A 20,048-nucleotide genomic window follows, 5' to 3' on the forward strand; every position below is an offset into this window, starting at 1 on the left:
CCCTGCATTTCACAATTTATCTTCAAGTTTCTCCACGAAGAGGGCAACATATGGGAAGTTACATAAACTCAAACACCCCCCACAGAATATGCTGTACCCTGGAAAAAAGACAACTACCTCTGCATAGGCACAGAACTCGGTCTGCCAAATTTCAAGGCAGGCAAGGAGTAAATCCCCCACCAGGCAGGGGATAAGACACGGACACAAGCAGCAGCAGCAGCAGACACTCAGATGCCTACATAAGCTCTCCTGGGCGGACCAAGAGGTCTGTCACCTCTGTGGACCTGCACCCGCAGCACCATTGCCATGCCCGTATCGCTCCGAGTTCCTCCGCAGCCCTGACCGAGGGACATGGCCTCCCGCAGGGTCCCCCTCAACAGCAGCTGAGAGGGATGGAGACGTTTTGGTGACCCCCTGGCCCATCCCAACAAGCTGGTGCACCCAGGGTGGAAAACACTCAAGCAGACACAGGGTTTGTCAGCCTCTCTGGACCCTCAGCTGTGAAGGTTAAGATATAAGAAAGGATGCTCGTGCATTTAAGTTCCCTCACAGGAGAGCAGAGATTCATCTTAAACCTTCCAAAGCTGCCTCTGCATAAAGGTCAGCCAGCCCGTGCCTCAGTTTCCCTTCGTAAGAACATCTCTTTTGTGCATTTTATTCATTTGGGTGTTGGATTCCGAGAGGCCAGCCCTGGCTGCTCAGCACTGCGAGAGCTGAAGTACGGCCCCAAACCAGGCACTGCCGCAACACAGACTAATGGCTGCCTCACAGGTTTCACCTCCTCTGGTGTCAAAAAATAACTTGCACACAACCGCTGCAGATCAAGCCAGGTCTAGAAAAGAAGACAGATGAGTTGGAGGAATGTTTTTTCTAAAAGGCAGTGCTTTGTAAGAGGTTCTCCCATAGCCCAAGAGATTCTCCTATAGCCCCACGGGAAATGTCTAGAGAAGCAATCTGCATACACTACATTTCTCAAAGGATTAAAATGATGAAAAATATTAGGGTTCCACAAATTCAGCTGTTGGAGGCCACTGCCTAGTAGAAAGATTCTGAAGGACTGAGTGAAGCAGAATCAAAAAGTAGTAAAAATTGCTTCGCAGAACTGCAAAGTAAACCATGCCAGCCATGAAAACAGTCTTCCTGTTTCTTTTTCTGTGTATTCCTAGATAATCTTAGAAAATCATTTAACCTCCCTAATCCCAGTCCCAGTCTCCCAGCTAGGCGAGCATCTAAAGCCAAACTGCTGCCATGGAGCTGACCAGAGATCCCGCCCGGCATCCCCACCCTGCCACCGGAATGAGAATGCAAATTGAACATGGTGACTGGGATTAAAATCATCTCTCTGTCGGTAGCCAAATAGGTTTAAAGTCTCCCCAAGAGAAAATGCTGAGGATTATCCACGCTTTCCAATTTATTATTCATTTCTAACTCATCTCCGTTCATCTCTAATTCATCATTCGGACCTAGCATGGACGGCGTTAGTGTCTTCTAGCAGATGGATGCGAAGCTGCAGCACCTGGGCTGCTGCAGACAGACTACAGCCCTGCCCTTCTGCTCTAGCAACGCAGAGAGCCAAGGGGAGATGAAGTCTGTACTTCCAGTTAGAGACTGGATCGGTGCATGCACAAGTTATACTTCTGAGCCTTTGTACTCAAGAGTGGCCAGTTTGCGAGGGAGTGAAATCCAGAGGCTCTGAGACACACCACGTGTTCAGCAACACTGGAAAACACAAGCAAATATATTTATTTTCAGGCCTTTCAAACATACCTGTAAGAACTTTGCTTCTGGAACAAAAGTGAGATGATTATCTGCTGGCATGATAAAAACATTATCCAACTTGTAAAGCAGCAGGAAAGTTTTGCACGCTGTCCTGCTACGCACTATCACGAGAAAGATCTACGGTACCTCAAAACCTTGGGTTGAGAGCCAGGATATCCCGGTGCTGTGCGCACGGTGCCTGGAACAAGAAGCTGCCCTTTCCCAGAGCGCTGCTGGAATCTTTCTAAACCACTAAAATGCCTTTTTTTTTTTTAAGGAAAAAAAAAAAAGCAAATCCTGTTCTTCATATTTCTCCTCTTAGTCAGTAAGATTTACTTACTGGAGGGTTTCCGCCTCCTAGAAAACTCTGCCAGCACCCTGAGTGTAATACCTGTCCCTTCTGCCCCACAGGATTAGCCGAGTCTCTCGGGCCAGCTTGCCAGCAGCAGCCAGACCCGAGCTGCCTTCCCGGCTTTTCTTCCCCTTCCCTATTTCACTGCCGAGGAAGGTCGCTTCTTCCTCCACCTCCGTTCCTGCTCCCGTCCCTGGTCAGGGGCCAGGTCTGCACGGTGCCTAGCAGAGTCTTTGCTGGACAGAGTAAGCACGGCTATGGCCAATATCTTCCTACATGGAGTGGACTGACCTCCAAGTCAATGTCGGTCCTCCCTTCCCTTTTGTTTTTTTCAAATAAAGCTGAGGTAACAGAGAACCTCCCCCAGATTTACCAAGACCTCTCCTGAGATCACTTCAGCGCTGACCTGAAAGCTCACAAGGACAAGACAGCTCTTCCAAAGGGTGGAGGAAGGGATGCCCAACTGGCAGCAAGCAGGACTTCAAGCTGGCTGCAACGCACGTTGAAGCCAGGAACAGATTTCCTGGCTGCAGAACGCTCTCTGACACGTACCATGACGTAATTTACTAACACAAATTAGTAATATCAGCCCTTAGCCAGCCGCAGTTTGTGAATGAAGTGTTTGAAATCCCCAGAGTATGAATTGAGACACCGACTCCGAAAACGCAGGGTCGCAAGGGAGGGATGGACCCCACACAGTCCCAGGGATTACAGGAGGATCTGCTTCTCGGTTTGCGAGGACCACGAAGCTCACCGCTACGGCTGAGCCACTTAGCTGCAGCTGTGATCAGCTCTCCCAAGGGTAGCAACGCTCCAGCAGAGCCCCAGAAATGTCTCGTCCATCCCATTCGCACCATCTCTGCTCACTGCTCTTCCTACTACCCACACCTGGTCAGCCCAAGTCGAAGCTGAGCCTGCGTGAGCAGACTAGAACAGACGCAGAAGATGACACAGCGGATGCACAGAAGACAAGAGGGGATGGTTGGGTATCAGTTTTGGGGAAACCCTCAAGTCATTTTCTGGTCAGAAGATCCCCAGCTCCTTGGAGGAGAGCATCTGAGCACAGACCCAGGGAGACACCCTACCTTCAGCAGTTAAACCAGAAATGGCTGCTGCTCTCCGCAGCAAGGTCACCGCCGACGGGGTGGAGACCAAAGCGAGCCAAACCCCCGGGGTTTTAGATCATCAGAACAATCATAACTCAGGTTATTTCAAAACATCAGGAGTGATATGGGAAGCCAAACATCCCCAGGGGGGCCGGTCCAACCCCAGCGCAATCCAGCATTGATTGATTCACTGCTCATACCTGAATCAAGGTTTCCTGTCACCTATTACTTAACTCGGGTACACAAAACCCACAAGCTCGAACACGCCGAGCTCCGTTTTTAAGACTGGTATGCCGCCGCAGCACCTCTGCTACAAGCCTCTAACATGCTTCTATTGACCTAGTTTGGAGCGTCAAACAGTGCTTTGGACCCCCAAGTTACGCACACGGGTCCTAAAACTCCCCGTCTAACCCCGCAGGCGGGTGTAGCATCCACCAGCCGGGGTTTTGAGCGGTCAGACATCCAGACACTGGGAAGCCCATCTCACTCGCAGCGCGTCTCCTGCCAGCTGGGATTTCCAGGCTAGACATCCCCCATTTCCACCGCCTGAAGAGACACTCACGCGGCACTCTGGAAAATGAGGACACGGCCTCGGCGCTCACCACCCTCGCCAGCAGAAACCACGAACCCACCAGTGCCGAGGAAGGCGAGATGGGCAGGGGCGACGCTGCCTGCAGTACCTTCGCGCCATAATTCATCTCGTGCTTCCCAGGTAATCGCCGGCGAAGCCAGGAAGGATCCCTGCACCTCCCCTTCTTCAAACACGCAGGGATCTGGGGGAGGGAAGGAATTCGTCTGGCTTCCCTCCACCACGCAAAGGAAGGGAGAACAGGGATGTCTTCCCGGAAGGACCAGAAAATAGCCACGGCTCAAGTCAGACTGTGGGGCAGGATGTGGAAGTCCTCGTTACAGCAATAAAAAGGTCTCAAGTACTTGGCCCGGGCTCCAGGAATACACCAACACGCCAGGCTGGCTCAGAAGCAGCTTTTCACATCAGCGCGGTGGGAACATTTTTGTTTATTTGTTCCTCGGTGTTAGCCACGAAGGAAGGAGGTGGTGGTCCGTTCCCCCTCACCACGCATGTCCTCAGTTCCCTGCAACAGCAGAAGGCTTAAAATTGGTGATGCCTACATGTCCCACTCCCACCTACTGACCTGCGATGTCTGGTCTCACGTCCAGGTTTTAATTTTGCTTTAGAGGAGGGATGGCACGGCACGACCTGACTCACAGAGGAGAGGCAGAGGTTATGCTCTTGTCTACTCTTCTGAAGTCGGACAACTCTTGTTTTCCACCCCAGGCCCAAATTAGTACTAATTATTCCATGCAAAATAGAGTTGCTTCAACAGGAAGGAATTAGGACAACAAATTATTCTGGAATAAGGAGGACTCGCTGCCTAAGCAAGCGATCTGTCGAGGGAGGTTCTCCTCCCCCTCTACTCTGCCCTGGTGAGGCCCCATCTGGAGTCCTGTGTCCAGTTCTGGGCTCCCCACTTCAAGAAAGATGAGGAGCTACTGGAGAGAGTCCAGCGGAGGGCTACGAGGATGAGGAGGGGACTGGAGCATCTCTGCTACGAGGAGAGGCTGAGGGAGCTGGGCGTGTTCAGCCTGGAGAAGAGAAGGCTGAGAGGGGACCTTCGAAATGCCTCTAAATATCTGCAGGGTGGGGGTCAGGAGGATGGGGCCAGACTCTTTCCAGTGGTGCCCAGCGACAGGACAAGGGGCAACGGGCACAAACTGAAGCAGAGGAAGTTCCAGCTGAAGATGAGGAAGAACTTCTTCCCTCTGAGGGTGACGGAGCCCTGGCCCAGGCTGCCCAGGGAGGCTGTGGAGTCTCCTTCTCTGGAGATATTCAAGACCTGCCTGGACGTGGTCCTGTGTAGCCTGCTCTGGGTGACCCTGCTTGGGCAGGGGGTTGGACTGGGTGACCCACAGAGGTCCCTTCCAACCCTGAACGTTCTGTGATTCTGTGAAAAGGGGCGTTCTCCCGCTCGTGTTTTGAGAAAAGAGCAGTACGCACTCCGTTTTAAAAAAATATTTCTCACCTCCATGCCTGTTAGGGTACCCACTAGGCTAGTCTACATGACCAACACGCCAAAGCCCAACCCACACTCACTCATTTCGACTTCCACCACCAAAACTGCAGCCACCACAAACAAGGCGGTACCACGTGTGTACCCACAGCAAAAGCAGGTTTGATGGCCACGGCTGATGGTTTGTCACACGAGTTTTAACTCGGGGCATGCGGGCACGCACCCTCCCGCAGCCTAAAGCGAGGTTTCCCAAGACGAAGACACAACCCTCAAACATGGACGAACCCTGGCAGTCCTACCAGAGTCGCACTGAGACCTCCACCTCCCACCTCCGCTTCCCAACCTGAAACCAGCTCAGCCCCGACCTGCAGGACACACACGGCCTCGCCGACCGCAGTCGTACGGCAGTTTAGATCTAGTCGTGCAGGACATGCCTTGGTGGAGATGGATTATCTGTGTGCCCTGATGTGTCCCCTGCCATCACCTCCTCCCTGCACACACACAGCGGCACCCAACCCGGACAGGCGGCCCAAAACACCGTACGCTGAAAAACACCCGACGTGGGAAGCAGCACCGCTGTCACAAGGGTTTCCAGAGCCGCGCTGGAGACACGGATGAAATTCAAGGTCTCTGAAGACATTAACCAGAGAAAAGCACGAAGAAGCCAGGTCCAGACTCGTGGCTGGGCAGATGTATGTGACAGTGACAGCGTTCGCCGAGCCCAGGGCGCGTTTCCCTTGAGCTCTGGCTGCACACCTAAGTTTCAAGTGCTGCCAGGTGCTACGGCTTGCAGTACAACCGCATGAGTTGTAGCAGAGAAAAAGGGTTTCCAGGATTTTTTTTGTAAGTTTAATGAGAAGAAAGCACTCATGCGGAAAGCCACCCCACCCACTTCAAAATGCTAGAGACATCAGGAAGAACAGGATCAGGCCAGCCTGCAGCGATATCTAGGACCAGCTGCTCCTGAGGAAGATGGAAGAAATCATTCGGGACAGTCCGGGAATCGTTTGCTTATCGGTAAATCTCTCCCTAAGCCCTTCAGATAGTGATTAAGCACCATGGTTCATACCCCACATATTAAATATTAATCCTTCCTAATGTGACTGCCGATGTTCCGGTTATCCGATTTGGATAACCACACACCCCCAACAGCCCCGTTCCTTTTCCACCCCAACCCGTGGAAACACGACGTACAAAACTCAGTGGTATTCTGCGATCCAGCTAGAAGAAAGCTGGCGATATCCTCCTCGGCCTCTGAGCCTGGAAGCAAAACAGCTGGATCTCACCACAAGCAGGAGGGAAGGAGTTAAGAGCAGGGAGATGAATCAGCCCACTGCCGTGAACGCGGACATTTCCTACCTCTTCGCTCGAGTGTTTCTTCCTGTCCACAGGCTTCGGAGACACTTACGGACCTGGTTGCATTCAACTGATTTCCACCGCAACAGGAGAGCCCGGGGATTTGTTTGATTTCAAGAGGAAAACGCGATTTGTGAATGAGACCAGAAAGTGGCCGTGAGGGCTGACCTGCTCCTCGTGTAACACCAGGAACAAGGCACCAGCCGGTAGCTTGCGCGTTTGCTGCGCTCCTCACGACACTACGGGAGCGTACGGGCACTCCGTCCCATCTGGGCATTGCGAGGCGTGGTGCAGAACACGACCACGCAGCTGAGGCTCGGTGCTCGGTCTGCTGGCTAAGGCAGAGGCAGAGGCCACGCAACCTGCGCCCTTCCCGCTGGATCGGGGCCCGCCGTCTCCCCGCAAACGTGAGGGGTTGGAGGAGAGCAGCTGTAGGTCGGCGGCAGGGAGAGAGGGAACTCGAACCACTCTTCCACAAGGATGTTGACGTTGGACTGGGACCAGTATCACGGATCCGCACAAAGCATCGGTTATTCGAGAGTGACATTTCAGCGAAGCAGAGCTACGTACCCCATCAGCTCGACAACACCACAGCCGCACCAACGCCAGGACAGAGCTGCCCCTGAAAGCGGGAAACTTCTATTTTCAGCACCTCTCAGCATTCCCCTCCCTGCTTTAACAAACTGTTTTTCCAAAGACCGGGCGAATGCCCTGGAGCTTCCCACAGACGCACCCCAAAATGCCCTCCAACAGGGATGGAGAGGAAGATGAGGAGGGGGAACGCGGCAGCGCCCATCTTCTGCCCAGCACAGACACCAAGTCTCTCTCGCACAGCCCTCCCCGGGTCCCAGCGAAGCTGTGGTCTGTGCCCCCCTAAAACATCCCGGCCCTTCGCCTTGGCCACAGCAGAAGTCACCGGGGGAGCTGGCAGCGCCGTGACCATCCCTGGGGTCCTGTTCCTCGTCATCGAGCTGGCTTCCCAACCTCTCCGTGGGAATAACGGCATGAGTTTGCATCCGATTCTTGACGGAGAGAGACATAAATCCTCCCTGCAAACCCCGCCGCTCCCTGCGTCGGCTGCAACCACCCCGCGCACCTCCTTCCCCGCCACCGGCTGCTGCAGCAACAGGAATTAAATAAAGCAAGATGATAAAACTCCTGCTGGAGCTGCAGTTTTATTTGCCTGCACCCCTTTTGCGAGGAAAAAAAAAAAAACCTTAAATATTTTCAAAGGATCCTGCGTGCTCGCAGCAAGCTCCCCCCAGCCACAGAGGGGTGGAGGAGGGATGACCAATTTTTTTTAGTGTAATACGCTGCGAACAAGCAAAGTAAATTCCTGCGGCTCTCGGCAAAGACCCCACCGCTCCTTGCGAAACTTCCCAGCTGGAACCTCGCAGCCCGAAAAAGCCAGCAAACACGGTTTTTCCCTCCTCCAACAAATATGGGCTGGGATTCCTTTCGAGACAGTATTTGGATTTTAACGTCAGTCCATATTTAGCAGGAGGGAAAAAAGCCTCCCTTCCTTCCTGTCACATTTTCCACCCTCGATGACATCCAAGATCCGAAATAAGCCGAGGAGGGAGGACGCATCTCCCGGAGCGTGGGAGAGCCCGGAGCGTGGCGGCCCTTGGGCCGGCCATCCGCGACGCGCGGGGCCACCGGCGAGGAGGGGGACGTCGAGGCGAGGCGAGGGGTCCCCTCCATCGCCCCCAGCTCGCGGGGCCTCAGACGGCCCCGAGCCCACGCAGCGAGGCGCAGCCTCCTGATGCCAAGCCCGTAGGGTCCGCGGCGAGGCCCGAGGAGGCCGCGGGCCAGCGAGGTCTGGCTTGGGCCACGAGTGGAAGCTCACACGCCCCAATCCGCCATTGAGATTATTATTATTATTAATTATTATTATTAAAAAACACAACCCGCCGGCGGGGAGGGGGCGAGGCGGGAGCCCCACGCAAAGGCCGCGGACACGCGTGGGCGCCGCCCGAGAGCGAGGCGTCGCCATGACAACCCCCGCGCGGCCGCCGCTCACCTGAGGCGACGCGGGGAAGGCGCCCCGGGCCCCGCTCCTCCTCCTCCGTCTCCTCTCACGCCGCCGCCCAAAGGCTCCGCTGAGACGGGGCGGCCGCCACCATGGACGCCGCGCCGGGGGTCGGGGTGAGGGAAAGGGAGAGGGGGGAAGGGGGAAGGAAGGGGAAGGGAAGGGAGGGGGGGGGAAAGGGGCACCGCCGCCCCTCAGAGCCCCGCCGCGGGGCTGCCGGCCCTCAGCGGCGCCCCCGCAGCCGCCCGCCCGCTCCCGCCGTTGCCGCCATGGTGCGGCTCCGTGCAGGGCGCGCTCCGCTGACAGGGACGGGGCGGGGCCTGCGGGGGGGCGGGGCGAGGCGGGCACAGCGGGATCCCTCCGCCAGGTGCCGGGGGGGGCCGTTCCCGTTACGGTGCTGCCACCTGCCGGCACGGGAGGCCGCCCGGTTCCGCGGGCGGGACGGGAAAGGGGGCCTCCCCTCCGCCCCCGTCCCGCCGCCATTGAGCGGGATCGGAGCTGTCCCGGGGGATGAAAGGGGCGGGCGCTTCCCCCCCCCATTTCCCCTCACACCGCCTTGTCTATCATCGAGACTGGCGTGCGCGACGGCCAATCAGCGGCGGCGACGCGCAGGGAGGGCGGGCTGAAGAGCGTCCCTCAGCGAGCGGGGCGGCGGTTGCAGGTAGGGAAGCGGCGGGACGGGGCTTCCATCGGTCTCCCCGCTACGGTCCTACCGAGCAGGGGTGTCTGTGTGGGGAAAATCTAAGTTTATCTACAAGCACCAAGTCCCCTGGGAGCGGGAAGGCCGAGCTGTGGGGTGAGGAAACGGGGGTGGGCCCGGCCGCAGCCTGCGAGGCCCAGGCTGCCATTTCCCCAGGGGAGTTCCCCACAGCTTCGGTGCCTTGGCCTCCTCCAGGCTCGCCTACCGTCGGGGAGCCGCCTGGCCCCGGGGCCTAAAGCCAGATCCCAGCCGGGGCCCTGCTCCGCTCATGTCGCGAGACCTGGCCCGGGATCCACCCCGGCCCCAGAGAGAATGAGAACAAATATGGGCTGGGCAGTCGCAGAGGGGAATTGGGTTTGTGAAAGCAGGAGTTGAGAGTTGAACCTTTAACCCTAGTTTTTTTTTTTTCTTTGCGTGTTTTCCACCCAGGATTTCCCCCTGCGCCTATCCCCGCTGCACTGAGGTTGAATGTGCTCTCCTGCAGAAGAGGCCAAGCTCCTGCAGAAAAGGCCAAGTTCCTACAGAAAACCCCAAGCTCTTATAGAAAAGCCCAAGCTCCTGCAGAAGAGGCCAAGCTCCTACAGAAGAGCCCAAGCTCCTACAGAAAAGTTAACCGTTACCAGCAACCCTCTGCTCACGTTCAGTCTCTCTCGGCAGTTGCTGAGCCAGGATGGGTTTTGCCGAAGACAAAGTGTACGATTACATTTTGAAAAACCTCAAGAATTTCAAGAACATCCGTGTGGCGTCGCTGGCCGATTCCCTGAGCTGCCTGACCGATGCTGACAGAGTAATTTACTGCTTTCCCGAGTCCTGCCGGGCTCCTTCCCCAGCATATAGCTCAGGCAACGTATAGCTGCCTTGCCTCTAAGCCAGACCCTCTCTTAGATCCGCTGTCTGTTTTATTTAGGATGAACTTCACTCCCGGGAGGAAACGCGGGGCAGCCAGGCGACCGTCTATAGGTTTTACCAGCACCTGAAGTGCCGGAAGGGCTGGGTGCCGGATCTCATCAACGCGCTGCGCCAGAACAACGCGGGGCACCTGGCTGACGAGCTGCAGCACGTGTATGACTCCTGCCAAGCCCGTATGTAGCCTCGCCCGCCCTGGGTGCTGAGCCGGGGAGGTTCTGGTGGAGATGGGGAGCCAAACCACATCTCCTTGTGTCTGCCAAGCAGCTGGCCCCTCCCTACCCTGGCTTTCCAGGGGCCTGGGGGTGTCTGTGACCGTCCCCGGGGGTGTTCCTCACCCTGGTGATGTGCCTGGGGATGGCGGGGTCCTTGTTCCAAGGTGCTTGGGTTGGCGGTGGGCTGGGTTTCTCACCTGGAGGGGAGATGGAAAGATGAATGAAGGGGTGGTTTGGGGTTGGGAGATGGAAAGATGAATGAAGGGGTGCTGAGGGCTTGGCTCGTGTAGGGACAAAGCAGGGGGACGTGAGGGGCTGCCTCAGCCCTGTGCTCATCCTCTGCCTCCTTGGCCTTTCCCTCTGTGTCCCTGCTTATGAACCTCCTTGGCTCCTCCAGGTCCCCCGGCTCCCGCCGCTGCGTCCTTCCCTCCTGCAGCCAATGATGCCCGTCCCGCCGTCTCCTCTGTCGGTGCCCAGACACCATCCCCGGGGCCAAACCCTGCTCCGGGTGCCCCGTTGGCTGAGCAGCCGCCCCGAGACCTGCCCGCTGGCGGCCGTCCGCCTCTCCTGCCCAGTGCTACCACCGCCACGAGCACGGACCTGGACGCCAGGGTCCCGGTGCAGGAATCGGTGAGCGGGGCGCACATCAGATGGGGACATAAAGGTCTATTTTGGACCAGAGCATTGGTGTGGTGGGGCGTGGGGAGTTGTGATAGGGCCAGGCTTGTTCAGGGACACCCCAAGCTTGCTGCATCTGGTAACTTGTAGCCTACATACGGCCCTATAACTGCTCTCCTCTCCTGCTTCCCGGCTCCCCTCCAGTCCAGGCTCCCCTGCACAGCCCCCAGCCCCATGCAGACCTCCTGCGAGCTGTGCAGTGGGTGCCAAGGAGAGACCTCCTTATCACCAGGCTCCTGTGGGTCATACGGCCAGAGTTTGGGACACCCAGACCCCCTCATCCTGGCACAGCGATTTAGCACAGCTCATTTCCTTTCCAGCTCCCCAAAAAACTCCTGGAGAAAGACAGTCCCCAGCTGCCTTCACCTGGGAGCACGGCTCGTGACGGAGCAAGTGATGGGCATGGTGGAGAGGGGCATCTCCCGCGCCCCACCGAAGCCACGCAGGCGGCAGCGGGGACCCCCGGGGCAGACAGCGCGCCCGTGCCGTCGGCTGCTCCCCCCGCGCCGGGCCGGGACTGGCTGAGCCGCCAGCAGCACCCGGTGTGTGTGGGTAACGGGTGTTTCGGCAATGCCAACCACCTGCACCGCGGCGCGCCGGGCTTGGGTCTGGGCAGGTCCCTTCCACCACCGAGGGATGCGGGTGCTGCTCGCAGCCCCGAGCAGCCCAGGAATGAGCCCCAAGAGGACTTCTACATCTCCGCTGAGTCACCCCCGAGGCTGGAGGAGGCCGCTCGCAGCGGGGGGCCGCAGCCCCCAGACTCGCTGCAAAAAACCCAGGCTGTGCCCGGCCCCCAGCACGGCGAGCCCCCGGGCAGCTTCGTGGATGTGTACAGCCCCCTCCTCGTACAGCAGCAGTTCGATGCGGAGCAGAAGCGGGTTGAGATGCAGCGAGAGCACGGAGGAGGTGGAGGTAGGTGTCCTTCCTGGCAGCCACCGTGCTGACGGGGAGCAGGGCGGGAGGCACTGCCAGATGCCCGTCCTTTCTGACAGTGAGGATGGCGAGTGGCAGAGAAGGTGCAGAAGGGTAGGGCCCCACGGGGAGGCCGTGGGGACACTCCCAAAGAGTGGGTGGGAGCTGTGGCTGTTGGTGCAGGTAGCCCCAAGGTTGCATCTGCCTTCGTGGCCTGTGAGCACCCATGGAGGTGCAGAGAACAGCTCTCTCCTGTTGTCACCCATCTCCTCTTCCGTCTCCTGAGCTGCAGCAACCTTGTCCAGCAAGAGCAAGGTTGGGTTGTGCAGAAATCCATCCGGGATGCTTTTTTATTCCCCCTTGTTTTTCCCCTAGACGTTATTGCCATTGTTGCGTGCCGTATTTTGACACAACATCCTGACCAGGACTTGGCAGTGGCACTTGCTTCATTTCCCATGTAAAATGCCCTGGTTGAGTGTCTCTGCACCCCCTTTTTGGCAGCCTGGGGGCACAGAATCACAGAATGAATCCCAGAATGTTCGGGGTTGGCGGGGACCTCTGTGGGTCGCCCAGCCCAACCCCCTGCCCAAGCAGGGTCACCCAGAGCAGGCTGCACAGCACCGCGGCCAGGCGGGGCTGGAATATCTCCAGAGAAGGAGACTCCACAGCCTCCCTGGGCAGCCTGGGCCAGGGCTCCGTCACCCTCAGAGGGAAGAAGTTCTTCCTCATGTTCAGCTGGAGCTTCCTCTGCTTCAGTTTGTGCCCGCTGCCCCTTGTGCTGTCGCTGGGCACCACTGAAAAGAGTCTGGCCCCGTCCTCCTGACCCCCACCCTGCAGATATTTATAAACATTTCTAAGGTCCCCTCGCAGCCTTCTCTTCTCCAGGCTGAACAAGCCCAGCTCCCTCAGCCTCTCCTCGGAGGAGAGATGCTCCAGTCCCCTCCTCATCCTCGTAGCCCTCCACTGGACTCTCTCCAGTAGCTCCTCATCTTTCTTGAACTGGGGAGCCCAGAACTGGACACAGGACTCCAGATGGGGCCTCCTCAGGGCAGAGCAGAGGGGGAGGAGAACCTCCCTCGACCTGCTGGCCACACTCCTCTTAATGCACCCCAGGATGCCATTGGCCTTCTTGGCACCCAGGGCACGCTGCTGGCTCACGGTCACCCTGTCATCCCCCAGAACACCCAGGTCCCTCTCCGCAGAGCTGCTCTCCATCAGGTCCGCCCCAGCCTGTACTGGTGCCTGGGGTTGTTCCTCCCCAGGTGCAGGATCCTGCGCTTGCCCGTGTTGAACCTCATCAGGTTCATCACCCTGCTCTCAAATTTGTGACAGGATCGGGGGTGCTTGCTTGGCTGGTGCCATCTGGTTTCCCTGCACCTACTGGGGAGCTCGGGGTCTGGGGCAGAGCTAGGGCCACATGGGCAGCACCCAGCAGCGCTGGGTCCTGCTCCCTCCTGTCCCACCTCCTCAGCTCTGGCAGTGTCCTGTTGCAGCATCCTTGAGGAAGAGCAAAACTCACCTTTTAGGTCTCCTGAGTAATGCAGTACATTTTGTTTTCTCCCTGGCAGATGCTGAGATGGAAGCCACCCCAGTTGCTACTCCTGTGTCCAGAGGCACTTCCCTGTCCTGCGACACCTCTGTGAAGCCTCCGGTACAAGAGAGCAAACTGCCCGAGGGGGAGATGGCCAGCAGCACCCTCTCCATGCTGACGAAGGAGAAAGTAGGTGACGTTTCCCCTTGCCACTTGCATTTCATTCTTGCAAACTCCCCCTGGCCAGGAGATTTTCTGCTGCAGTGTAAGATTTTGAGCTGGTGGCAAGTTTATTCAGGGCTTTTTTTTCCCCCATTGCATTCATGTCCCCGTCAGGATGCTGTATTTTGGAGCATGGGAGAAGGGAGCCAAGGTTTGGTGGGCTTTGACTCCTTATTTCCCCTCCTTGACTTGCCAGTCAGTCTCCTCGCTTCCAGGTGCCTGTTTCCACCCCTCTCCTCGCTGCTTGTCTCCCTTCCTTCTCTCATCTTTCCTGAATCCCAAAGGCTCCCCCGAGCCCCAACATCTCCCTGCCCCGCTCACTCTCCCAGCGCTGGGAGTTGCCTGTGACCCGACCTCGCTGTTAGTGGCTGGAGATGTGGTGGCTGAGCACTGAAATAGGCTTGTCACGTGGCGTAGGTGCCCGAGACCAGGCCAAATGGGTGCTCCCCGTGGCACCCAGCCCCTCTCGTTGTCTCCCAAAGGTGCTCCCGGCCTCGGCAGACCCTCTCCCGACTGTTGCAGGAAGCTCTGAAGGCACGTCTGGAAGGACGGCCTCCCGGGTGAGCTCTGCCACGAGCATCTGGGCGTCGTGGAGCAACGTGGAGAGGGATTTGGAGCTCAGCAAGCCGGGCGACCTCCTCTCCACGCCTGGGGAGAGCCCTGAGGTGGCTGGCGGATGCCCGAGCTCTCAGGGGCCCAGCGGCCCCTATTCCAGGGCGTCCGGTAGCCTCACCCTCAGCAGCGACCTGCTGATGGTGAGCACGGATAGCTCGAGCTCAGGAGGAGCGCTCTCCAGAGTCTCCATGAGACGCCCACCTCCAGCGGCTCGTACAGACCCTGGGGGAGAAGAGGCAGACGGAGCAAGCAGAGACTCCCATCGGCCTGCGAGCTGGGTTGGGACCTCCCTGGGCACCCATGAGGTCCACATGGATCATTACCCCAGCACCGAGCTCGGGGCAGGCAACGACCTCCTAGACGGAGCCGGTCCCCTTGGGAATTCTCCAGATTTTGACTCGGGCGGGGGCCGTGGCGCTGCGACCAGCTCCCCTCAGGCCAAAGTCCCCCCAGGGGACCGCAGCGGATCGTCCCTGCCGTACATCGTTCCAGCGGTGGGCATCGCTCTGATTTCAGCTGTGGCGTTTCTGGTGTACGCTCGGCTGCAGAAGTAGTGCTGGAGTGGATGGGATGCCGCGACCGTCACTCAGCCTGGGCGATTCCTCTTCGTAGCAGGAACTTGGCCAGCGCGTTTGAAGCCTCACGAGCAGTGGGGGGGGGGCACACAGCAGGGGCACTGTTAAATCTCTTTCTGGAAGGTTTTGCTGGAAGAGGCCTTGGTTGCGTGATGCTGTTGGGTTTGGGTCTGTTCCCCCCTCAATTACCAACCATCTCATCGTCTGTAGCCTTCTCCTTTTACACCATAGAGAGGGTCTCGCTCGGGGAGTGATCCCCTGAGTCAAAAAAAAAAGTCCTCATGGCCATTCTCCACGTCTTCCTTCTTTGCTCCCAGGAAGCCCCAGGGAAACGTGTCCTGGTGGTCCAAAGAGTGAGCTCCCAGGTCCCTGCAGGCAGCGCAGCAAGGAGAGGTTTTGCAGTTGTCCTGTGAAAGCGGACCTGATTTTGTTGGCTCTGCTCATCTCGGCTTGAAAACGTGCCCGAGGGTGTGCAGCAGCCTTCGCCAGGCGCCTCACGTTGAATTTGCCTCACTCGGTGTCTGTGGCTCTGCTGCTGGGGCCTTGGCTCGTCTCTGCTGCTCCTTTCCTCTGGGGGCGCGGGCAGGACCCCGGTGCACCAAGTCACGCTGCCTTCTGCTCATTCGTGACGAGAGATGTCCCCGCGGTGCAAAGGCGCCAGGCCAGACCACGTATGAGCTTTCCCCTCTCCCAGGAGCTGTCGTCCTGCCTCGGTGCTTTGCTTCGGAGCACCCTCCCCTGGTCCTGAGGGTCAGGGGTGGGCTCTGGGGTCGCTTTGGGCAGCGCTGACGCCCTGGGGATGAAGCTGAGGGTCAGGAGAGCGCCACGTCTAACCAGCTTTCTCGAGGATCAACCTCATTCCACCCCTCTCCAGCCAGGGGAAGGGGGTTATGCTTGAAGAGGACCATTTTGTGCAATGCCAGCACCACGTGGACTCGGTCCCACGCAGGATTGCTGAGCGGCTTTGTTCTTTAGGCTGTATTTTCTGAGCCTGGCTAGGAGGGAGGGTGTAGTTCTCACCATTCCCGATACCTGGTGCTATGGGATAGGAATATAGGAAACTTGCATCCAGGCTGGGACGCTGATAGGATCGGCTCTGCGCACTGCAGGGAGGCCATACCCAGTGGTTGAGATGTTCTGGGTTATCTTTCTTACAGAATCTATTTCTATAGATTAGATCCAAGAAAAAAATTCTTCCCCTTGAGAGTGGTGAGGCCCTGGCCCAGGCTGCCCAGAGAAGCTGTGGCTGCCCCCTCCCTGGCAGGATTCAAGGCCAGGTTGGACGGGGCTGGGAGCAGCCTGGGCTGGTGGAAGGGGTCCCTGCCCATGGCAGGGGGGTTGGAATGAGGTGATCTTTAAGGTCCCTTCCAACCCAAACCATCCTGTGATTCTATTCTACGATCCTGAAGGTCCCATTTAAAATTGCAGCCCATAATTTCCCTGCTGTCCCCAGAGATCACAGAATCATAGAATCACAGAATAGTAGGGGTTGGAAGGGACCTCTGTGGGTCATCCAGTCCAACCCTCCTGCTGAAGCAGGGTCACGCAGAGCAGGCTGCACAGGACCTTGTCCAGGCGGGTCTTGAGTATCTCCAGAGAAGGAGACTCCACAACCTCCCTGGGCAGCCTGGGCCAGGGCTCCGTCACCCTCAGAGGGAAGAAGTTCTTCCTCATCTTCAGCTGGAGCTTCCTCTGCTTCAGTTTGTGCCCGTTGCCCCTTGTCCTGTCACTGGGTACCACTGAAAAGAGCTTGGCCCCATCCTCCTGACACCCACCCTTCAGATATTTATAAGCATTTATTAGGTCCCCTAATCAGCTTGGAGTGTGAGGGGATCGGGCTGCAAGATTTCTAAGATAAAATCCTCAAACCCAAACCAGTATCCCCAGCTTCCCCCTGCCCAGGGCAACTTGCGGGGCAGAAGCGACCCCGCGCAGTCACTGTCGGGGCCACATCTCTAGCTCGAGGCAGAGTTTAGTGGTCACCAGCCGTGCTGCCCACTTCTCCTGTCGCTGCGGCTGCGGGCTGTTCGCCATCTCATCTGCTCCCTCCCAAAAGCACAGGCGCACAAAAAAACCAAAACTATTTTTTTGTAGCGGAAGGGTTATTATAGCTAAAGGATTTCTGTTTTTTTCAAGCTCTAAAGACACCTTGCGTGTTCCCAGCATCCCGTGATTTGTTGGGGGGGAGCAGGGAAGCTGTGGCAGGACGCAGAACTGGGCAAAAAGGTGTGATGATCCGGGCGTGGATTCACAGGGCAGAAGGCTTGGTTTGAATCCGGCGAGCCCCCAAGGGTGCCGTGGGCTGCAACCCCTCGCAGCGGCCTGGTGACGACGGCCGGGCTGAACTCCTCATCCACGCGGTTGCTTCTTCCCTGCTTTACTGGGTCCAGTACCTTCTTCCCCGTGGATTCCTGCCGCTCGGCGCAGCTTCCCGGAATGCGACCTTCCTGCTGGCAGGGGAGCAGGAGGCAGACGAGCTCCCCGGGCCCTGGCTGCAGAGCGCGGCCGTTGTGCCCAGAGCTCGGCCTGCGGTGGGAAGGGTCCGTCAGCCCCGCGACGGGGCGAACGGCTGCTCCTCCCTCCTAACAACTTTGCCCAAAAATGCAAGAAGTGGCCCGTTAAATGATAAAGACAATAATTACATGCAATAGTGAGGTGCTGATTTTGGTCTGACGGGGGCTGCTCTCCAGGTGAAGTGGAGATGTTCATCGCTTGCTCAGTGCCCGGCGCTTTATCCATCAGAGGAGCGGCTTTAAAGCGCTTTTAAACACTTTAAAAGAGGGGACTCGGGGGCTGCTTTCCCCGCTTGAAGATGACGTGACTTGTCCAAAGCCTCCCCGCAGGCAGGGAGAAGGACCTGGGATTCCCCGTCAGCCGTCCCCAGTTAGCTGGTTTTTTCCTCAGCTTTCATGATTTTGTCCGTGAGGGCTTTGTAGAGACCTGTGAAAGCTGCAGTTTTCAGCCCTAAGAATTGCTCTTTATTTGCAGTGGGTAAGGATATCTCCCCAAATCCTTTTAACTTGTTAAAAGGCTCGTGTTTATGACTGAATATTGCGCCAAACTAAAGCAGAACACGCATCGTAAAGCAGAGTACGCGAGCCTGCATAACCACACTGTGGAATCCACCCCAAATTTTGTTAGAGAGAGGGGGCGCGTGCCTTCTCCACACGCTTTCTGCGTGATTCAGAGGACGCCCGTGAGATCCCAGACCAGCAGCATCCGCACCAAGGCCCTCTTCTCTGATGCTTCACTTGCCTGCAACAATCTTCACCTGTTTTCCCAGTACTTCTTAGCAGTGGCTTGCACGCTTTGCCTTTTCACGTCGAATCACTCTTGTGAAGCGGCTGGTTCGTCACCACTCCACTCGATAAAAGCAGACGTTCAGTTTTCTGCCGTGAAGTGCCGGTATTTTCACCGTTGTAATGTAGCACTTTGAAAGCGGAACCAGCAGGTGAACCTGCAGGAGGGAACCGCGTCCCTGCACATTTTTTCAAAAAAAAAGAAAAAATAAGCCTTTTCCTAACTATAATAAAACTGTTTGCCACTTCACACTGAACTTTTGAGGTTGCTGTGTGTGTTTGTGAGGTGAGGGGGACAGATCTCGGCTTCTGAGGCCTCTGTGGAGCAAGGAAAGCAAGCTAGAAGTTGGCTGGAAAATTAAATCCACCTGCCTTACCTGCTCGGGGAGCGGAGGCTGCAAAGAAGGATCCAAAGAGCCCTCCTCTGCTTTTTGGGGGAGGATTGCAGCGGCTCACGCGCCTTGGATTTCCCATTTAAGCAGACGGGTGCTTTTAGACAAGGCTGTTGGTGCTTTTGCCGTATGCAATTTCAAGCAGCTCCGTCTGTGGGAGTTGGACCTGTTTTCCTTGCTCTGGAGCTGCCTTTGCATTTCTTGGAGAACGCTTGCCTGCATATCAAGGAGCGTCTGCCAGCTTCCTCGCCTCTTCTTCCTCCTCCTTGGTCCACCTCTGGGCAGCCAGTTCTGGTCAGACCCTTGCTTTGATCTCTGGGGATGCCTGTTGGGTGCATCGAGGTGACACCTCCTGCTCCAGCATCCCTCAGACTAGAGGTGACCTCCCAGGGTTAGGGGGTAGGTTCAGGCAGCACCAAGAACCCCTGAATCTGGTGAAAGGGGCAGTGAACCCCTCCTTGTCGCTCACAGTGGCGGCTGGATCTGTGCCGGGGTCCCAAGGAGCAGGAGGTTCATGAAACGAACCTGCGACGAGGAAGGCCAAGGCTCACCTGGAATTGAAGCTGGCAAGGGATGTCAAAAACAACAAGAAGGGCTTCTTCAACTACATCAGCAGCAAAAGGAAGGCTAGGGACAACGTGGGGCCGCTGCTGAATGAGGCGGGTGTCCTGGTGACGGAGGATGCGGAGAAGGCAGAGCTAATGAATGCCTTCTTTGCTTCAGTCTTCAGTGCTAAGACTGGCCCTCGGGAATCCCAGGCCCCAGAGGTAAGAGAAGAAGCCTACAAAGAGGACGACTTTCCCTTGGTCGAGGAGGACTGTGTGAGGGATCGCTTAAGCGATCTGGATGTCCACAAATCCATGGGCCCCGATGGAATGCACCCACGAGTGCTGAGAGAGCTGGCGGATGTCATTGCTGAGCCACTCTCCATCATCTTTGAGAGGTCCTGGAGGACTGGAGAGGTGCCTGAGGACTGGAGAAAGGCCAATGTCACTCCAATCTTCAAAAAGGGCAAGAAGGAGGACCCAGGGAACTACAGGCCGGTCAGCCTCACCTCCATCCCGGGAAAGGTGATGGAGCAGCTTATCCTGGAGGCCATCATCAAGCAAGTGGAAGAAAAGAAGGTTATCAGGAGTAGTCAGCATGGATTCACCAAGGGGAAATCATGCCTGACCAATCTGATAGCTTTCTACGATGACATGACTGGCTGGGTAGATGAAGGGAGAGCCGTGGATGTTATCTACCTTGACTTCAGCAAGGCTTTCGACACAGTCTCCCATGATATCCTCCTGGGGAAGCTGAGGAAGTGTGGGCTGGATGAGTGGTCGGTGAAGTGGATAGAGAACTGGCTGAATGGCAGAACTCAGAG

The 20,048-nt window shown here is 57.1% G+C and overlaps 2 protein-coding genes across 4 annotated transcripts in view; one reads left to right on the forward strand and one right to left on the reverse strand.

The window, feature by feature from the left end:
- The window catches only part of PTPRA (protein tyrosine phosphatase receptor type A), a 150,148-nt gene extending 141,433 nt beyond the window's left edge, over window positions 1-8,715 (reverse strand). For 2 of the 3 annotated variants that reach the window (XM_075420274.1, XM_075420272.1), the window contains exon 1: window positions 8,626-8,715. The gene's annotated coding sequence lies outside the window, so the exon portion shown is untranslated. The remainder of the gene's footprint in view (window positions 1-8,625) is intronic. The other variant, XM_075420273.1, reaches the window with a different exon arrangement.
- A 522-nt stretch (window positions 8,716-9,237) lies between these two features.
- MAVS (mitochondrial antiviral signaling protein) lies at window positions 9,238-19,275 on the forward strand. The gene is made up of 7 exons (XM_075420276.1): window positions 9,238-9,295; window positions 9,764-10,121; window positions 10,242-10,416; window positions 10,853-11,085; window positions 11,454-12,045; window positions 13,614-13,765; window positions 14,281-19,275. Exons 2-7 carry the CDS (start codon window positions 10,005-10,007, stop codon window positions 14,965-14,967), a joined length of 1,956 nt encoding a protein of 651 aa, XP_075276391.1. The 5' UTR covers window positions 9,238-9,295; window positions 9,764-10,004; the 3' UTR covers window positions 14,968-19,275.
- Window positions 19,276-20,048: the final 773 nt, after the last annotated feature.

This window comes from Opisthocomus hoazin, chromosome 5 (assembly GCF_030867145.1).
Source record: "Opisthocomus hoazin isolate bOpiHoa1 chromosome 5, bOpiHoa1.hap1, whole genome shotgun sequence".
NCBI classification, from domain to species: domain Eukaryota; kingdom Metazoa; phylum Chordata; class Aves; order Opisthocomiformes; family Opisthocomidae; genus Opisthocomus; species Opisthocomus hoazin.

What these genes read in the sequence shown, in the direction of transcription:
- MAVS (XM_075420276.1), top strand. Translation starts at nt 10,005, where the DNA reads ATGGGTTTTGCCGAAGACAAAGTGTACGATTACATTTTGAAAAACCTC. An exon ending in GTATGACTCCTGCCAAGCCC is followed by an intron (nt 10,417 to 10,852) that starts GTATGTAGCCTC and finishes TGGCTCCTCCAG; the next exon opens with GTCCCCCGGCTCCCGCCGCT. An exon ending in AGAGCACGGAGGAGGTGGAG is followed by an intron (nt 12,046 to 13,613) that starts GTAGGTGTCCTT and finishes TCTCCCTGGCAG; the next exon opens with ATGCTGAGATGGAAGCCACC.